This window comes from Poecilia latipinna, unplaced genomic scaffold (genome assembly GCF_001443285.1).
Source record: "Poecilia latipinna isolate Pla-1442-1.1 unplaced genomic scaffold, P_latipinna-1.0 Scaffold756, whole genome shotgun sequence".
Classification (NCBI taxonomy): domain Eukaryota; kingdom Metazoa; phylum Chordata; class Actinopteri; order Cyprinodontiformes; family Poeciliidae; genus Poecilia; species Poecilia latipinna.
The window spans coordinates 225,819-231,818 of NW_015113372.1; the positions used below are offsets into that span (position 1 = coordinate 225,819).

The window sequence follows — 6,000 nt, forward strand, 5'->3', positions numbered from 1 at the left end:
GCTTGGACTGAAGGACTGCTCACTAATGACTGATTAATAATAAAGTCAAGCAGGTCTAGAAGCTGACATACCCTTGAGGCTGAGCTTAGGATATGTACAGTAGAGAAAGGGGGCCTTTTCTGTTTTCTTTTTTTACTTCCATACCTTAGATACCGCTGCTGATTTGTGACTAAGTTTATTTTCAGTCCGAGAATGACTGGATTGACATCCGAATGAGGTTTCGTCAGCAGAACTGATCCCGGTTTTAATTTCCCCAGATCATAAAAAGGGTTAAACGAACGACCAGAAAATCAAAAGCCTTCGCTTGTAGATAAATACGTCCTTAATGCCAAGCAAACTGCAGTCCAATGCTTTGCTTCTGCTCCGGTTGTTAAAGCTAATTCCCAGAGACATGAGTGTAGGAGGACAAAACTATAGCTTGAAATTGCTGCAGCAGAGTCTTTTGCTAGCGTGCTTGTATGCTTGTCTCGTCAATCCCTCTTGCTCCTCTCTTTGGTATGGATGTGATACCAGGAGGAAGTGAGAAGAATAAAACTCTGTGTAGTTGCGCTGCATCTAAATATTTCACTGTTGCAATAGATACTAGTTGCAATCCTTCAAGTTCAACTGAGTCCATGTTAGACTTCTGGAAAACCCCCTTTTAGTACGGACAAATCTCTGGAATAGTGTTCTGTGAGAAGAAATCCTGCCCTCATTACTGGCATTAAATGGCCGCAATATTTCCCTTCTAGAAGCTCTAATCAATACTACATGTGATTTTGTCAGAGAAAGTTGGCAAAGTAATGAGGATGAGAGCGTTAAGCTTGACTTCCTGTCATATGCAGGTTCCTGAAGTGAGGAGGAAAGTGCCAATAAAGAGTTCTTGTCAGGGTAATTGAAAACATAAGCACTTAATAAGCATCCACCATTTTTAAAGGGGCACTATTATGCCATTTCTAGGCAAATACTGGCATTTTATAGCACAATCAAGTAACAGATTTAACAGTTAAAAAATGCTCTATATATCAAATATGACTCAAGAGAAATTTTACTTTGTAATTCAAAGCCTTGAAATTGGGCCTCTGTCTCTTTAAAAACTCTCGCTCTTTCTGAAACTCCACCTTCAGGAAGTCATCTCAATATGGTTCCTCTTAACATTTTAACTCCGTTTTTACCAGCGTTGCACTGAGAAGTAGCTTATATAATGAGCTCAGCAGATGTGCATTTCCAGCAGGTGTTTACTAATTGCTGCTGGCTAGTCTGAAGGAGCTGAGTGGAGGAGTTCTGCTCTGTGTGGCGGTCGCAGCTCTGAGGAGGGGCTTAGTCCCCGAAAGTGGCGCTAGATCCCACCCAGGCGTTATGGATACCTGATTGGTTGCCATGGGAGATGAAAGAATTTCTCAAATGTGTGAAAGAGTCAAAGCAACGCTTCATATTATAACATGATGTAATGGTCACAAAAGTCGATTTTACATACTACTGCCTTTTTAATGTTACAAAAAACTCTCAGCAGAATGTTCGACAAAATGTCAACAACTTTAATCATCTGATTGGAGCCTGTGGCTTTCACATTGTCAGCAACATTTTCACACGCGAAGCTCATGGCGTATGACTGACACCAAGCGGCTCTCCCATAGACTTCTGACATCTTAATTGTTGGAGGTTTTTAAGGCTGAGCCCTTTTCTGCCGCCTTGTGAAGCCGTGCCAGCGTTCGCCGTGTTGAACATTTTCACCAGCACGGCTTCACTGTGCAACAGGTAGCGCTGCAGGGAATTCGGAGGAAAGAGAACAGTCTGAGCTGGCACACAGAAGCTGGCATGACACCACACCATTTGAACTACCCCCAGGCTACATCTGGCAGCCGCCCCCGAATTCCGCATCGCATCTGCAGAGTAGTCAGCCGCTATCGGCGCGATCAGTGCCTGGCGTCAGGACTGACTCACATGCGAGTGTGCTGTGTTAACTGGGCGGCTTTGCTTTGACATTGTACAACACCCCCCACCGCCACCCCTACGCCTTGTTCGTCCACACATGCATAAATATTATATGGATTATGTTTGTCCCCCCCACAACAAAAAAAAAATGTTTTCTAGAGGCTGGCAGACGGCACGCTTGACTTTCAAGAAATTCCACAAGCGACTGCTCTCTGGAACTAAACGGGTGCAGCAAATCCTTTTAAAATCCTTTTAGACACCGTGGCAGTCAGGGGGAAAAAAGTTTCTCCCAGGCAAACATGTGCAGGTCTGTTGGGTTGATGTTTTGCTCTGGGGAAGGACATCCTGGCCAGTTTATTTCTGCGAGGCTCAAAGAGAACGCTAATCCAACATGCACCCGGCAGGGTGCAGGGGGGTGCGTGGAAAAAAAAAAAAAGGCTTCGAGGGAAGACGCAAGGGTGAGCACATTTTGGATGTGAACAGCTTCATTTTCCAATTGGAGACCCTGGAGAGACAGGTGGCTTACACATCCTTGCATAAAATAAGACAGAAAGGAGAATTTAAAAAGGGTTGCTATCGGTTGTCAGCATGCCCACGAACTGGACGGCGTTGATAATTTCTTGTCCGTGCAAACATGTGAAAAAGAATTCAATCAGTCGAATTAAACACCTCAAGAGATTTTTTTTTCCCAGCTACAAGAAGCTATGAGAAAGTTGGACTTGCTGTCAACAAAGGGCAAGGAAGTCCAAGAACCCTCTCTTTTGTTTCTTCAATTTTTCCAAGTTTTCTCCCCCCCAAAAAATCTTCTAGTTTCCTCGCTCTGATTGCTACTTAAGTATTTGGCTAAATGAGCTGGGGATTGGTCTCAGTGGTTTGTTTGTCAACTTGCTCTTTGCTTTTCGATTTTCTTTGGGCTACGGAATTGAATTAATGTTTGTAGACACTGTGATGCCACACACGAGAAAACAGGAGATTTTGCAAAATTACAAAACCTTCCCAATTACAGCTCGGCACACAAATACGGCAGTGGAAAAAAAAAAAAAACCCTAAACAAACAAAAAAAAAAAAAAAGAAAAAAAGAAATCTCATTTGGGTTGTTATGGAGATTTCTTGTGTGTCAGAGGCACTGGGATAATAATTAGCTTCATTTACATGCTATTCTATTAAAATAGACTGACAAACGGATATTGTTTACTCAATATCCAATCCTACACAATGAAAAGAGGACAAATTTGTAACCAGACAAATCCCTGCTTGCTCACTCATATCTCTATCTGTGCTGCGGCGATTTCCTTCATCGGTCCGCTATCTTTAGCTTCAATCTAATTTCTAGCTTAATTACTCTTTGGAAGGTGTTTGGGATTTTGCTGCATGCCTGCTGTTTTGGTCATTACGGGTCGCTGTAGGACATAGAGTGGCTTGCCAAAGAAGTTTAGCGGAACCCGAGCATTTGGGATGTGACTTCACTCACCTGGGGTAAATGAGGACAACTCTTCCTGCTGGCTTTGAGGCCCGTCCTCCCTTCGGGGGCCGTCCTGATGTCGAAGAGGGCCTGAAGAGCACACTGGGCTGCTTGCGTCTTGGCAAGCTTCTTGCTGCGACCGCAGCCCTCGAATATCCTCCCGTCCACGCGCACCGCCATCACGAAGCTCCGCGGCCGCCTCCCCTCGGCTCGTTCCGACAGACAGGCGTAGCGCAGGCCCGGCCGGAGCTCGTTGAGCAACGCAACGGGGCTCTTCGGCGCCTCGGGCTCTGGGACGATCCCGCCGAGCCTCTGCTGGGCCTGCACCATGAGGTCCAACGTGTGGCGGAGCAGCCGTCCGTGCCTCAGCAGCTCGCTCGACAGCAGGTCGCTCTCGCTCGTCGGGGCGCAGAGCGCGAGGCCGTCGGAGCACGGCGACGCCTCAAACTCCTTAAAGAGCGTGTCAGGGAAGTCAGCCTGGTCGGACGTAAAGTCTGCCGAGGGGTTAGAGATGTTTCCCATGGCCAAGTGGGCCTGGGGCGCGTTGGGGAACTGGACGAAGGACTTGAGAGCCAGTTCGGCGGCCCTCATCTTTGCTTTCTTCTTTGTGGGTCCGGTACCCTCAAAGGTGAGTCCGTTAACCTCCACGGCAATGGAGAAGACGGGAGCGTGGACGGGGCCGGTCTGGGACACCATGCGGTACTGCAGCCCCGGCCGGAGCTCGTTCAGCTGCACTAAGGCGTTCTTTGGAGCCTCAGACCAGGAGAGTTTCTTATAGATGAGACGGAGCTGACACAGGCGCCCGTTGTTGTCTTCCTCCAGTGGCCGTTTCCTCTTCAGGCCAGAGCTGGCCCCTCTCGACAACTCCGAGCAGAAAAGCGACTGGCATTCTCCGGAGCCGATGGAGAGATCCTCCATGTTCCCAACATTGCGGTTTTCCTTCACCTCGGTGCTGCTCGTGCCTGCAATGCAAACCAGAAGACAAAAAACAAAACAAAACAGAAACTATTTTAAAGGAAGAGATGGAAAATACTAAAGAAACAAAAAATAAAATGAAAAGAAAGTAATCATTACTGTGCAACACTCTCATTTATCCTGGCTGAACAAAAATGAATCAAGGAAAATCTCTCAAGGCAGATTGAGCCACTTGATACACAATGAAATGGTAATGAACACATCTACAATCAACACCCGCAGCCGAGCCCACTTCATACCACAGGGCTCTATTATATTTAAGTATTTTAAAACCCAAATACAAATCCCTCTGAAATGGTGATGTTATCTGCCAAATCATCCTGTAATCTGCCTCCAAATTGGTTCGGAATCTGAGTCGGGGAGAAGGAAACATTGGTCCCCGCGGCCCTCGCAGAGCATCAATCCTATTTGTAATGGGGAGGGAGGAAACGGGTGGGTGGGTGTGTGTGAGTGCTAAGACTTTCCAAGAAAAAAAGGGTTTGGAGCCTGCTTTATTTCACACTTCTATCCTCTGCGAGAGCAAAAGCCTGAAACAGCTGCGATACGCTCTTCAACCGTCGTTACAGTGAAGTGGTGGTGTGTATTGGCTTTCTGATGGCAAACGAACAAAAACGGGGCGTTCAGAGGAATTTCAACGGTGGGATGGGAGTCACTTACTGGTGGGGCAGATTGTAGCTAAAGATGAGCGTGCATGCAGGGAGGCAGGCAGTCAGGCGAGGCATCCGTTTTGATGACTTATTCATCAGGAACACTCAGATTTAACATTTATTAGCTCACTTTTAAAAGACCCATTTGTAATCAAAGAGCTCATTCCCTCCCTTTTGCCCCCCAAAATAGTTATTTATGCAGGCAACAGAGATTTCAGTTCCACACTCGGTCTGCCAATGAGAGACGGAGAAGGTGTGCAGCGGCTTACTTAAACTGTCCTCGTCCTCCGTGCTGCTGGTCCCAGGGCTTATGTACTTGAAGGGAGCGATCAATGCCGACAGCATACTGACTTTCTCTGGAGGAGAGACAAGAGACACGCAGAGTCAACACGAGGGCAGGGGTAGAGCTGTTTTGATGTTTTTATCGATTGAAGCCAGGGATCGTTGTCGGCCCCAACAACGAGGCAGAGATGACGCGCATGTGAGAGGAGGAGTGCGCTCCAGAGGCCGTTCCCCCGTTAAACCTATACTGGAACGCAACACTCAAATCAGAGTGAAATACGAACCGTTGTTTCCTGCTGTTTAATTTCCTCCGAAGATGCCGCTACATTTTTTTTGTTTTATTTTTTACCTTTTGTCAGGCTTGTTGTGAAAAAGACAGACATGCTTGGTCTTGAAATTTGATCGTTTTGCACTATAAACGGAAACCGTCATACAAAACGCAGTAGAGACGTTTTTCACAATATAAATTGAGCTCCCTGTCAAAGTAGTAGTAGTACGTTTATTCTAATTCCAGGATTAGCTGATATGAAGGTGAATGCTATTAGCTTGGCAATATTTCAGACTCTTATTTTGATGGAACAACAGGAAGTGGTTCCTGGGTTGTCCTGTGCTGTTGACGGGGATCAGCCAATAAGCAAGTTAGCTAGCAGGAAAACTAAAAAGGGGCTCCTCCACCTCCTTCCAGTGCTGCTAAAAATGTTGCAAAAACTCACCACTCCT

General features: G+C 46.5%; 1 protein-coding gene across 1 annotated transcript in view; it reads right to left on the reverse strand.

Annotated features, from left to right (window-relative positions):
- The window catches only part of adarb2 (adenosine deaminase RNA specific B2 (inactive)), a 72,532-nt gene extending 67,150 nt beyond the window's left edge, over positions 1-5,382 (reverse strand). Inside the window, exons 1-2 of the mRNA XM_015045953.1 lie at positions 5,268-5,382; positions 3,386-4,338 (exon numbers count right to left, since the gene is read on the reverse strand). Of these exons, the coding sequence (XP_014901439.1) occupies positions 3,386-4,338; positions 5,268-5,343 (1,029 nt within the window). The 5' untranslated portion in view covers positions 5,344-5,382. The remainder of the gene's footprint in view (positions 1-3,385; positions 4,339-5,267) is intronic.
- Between the last annotated feature and the right edge of the window lie 618 nt (positions 5,383-6,000).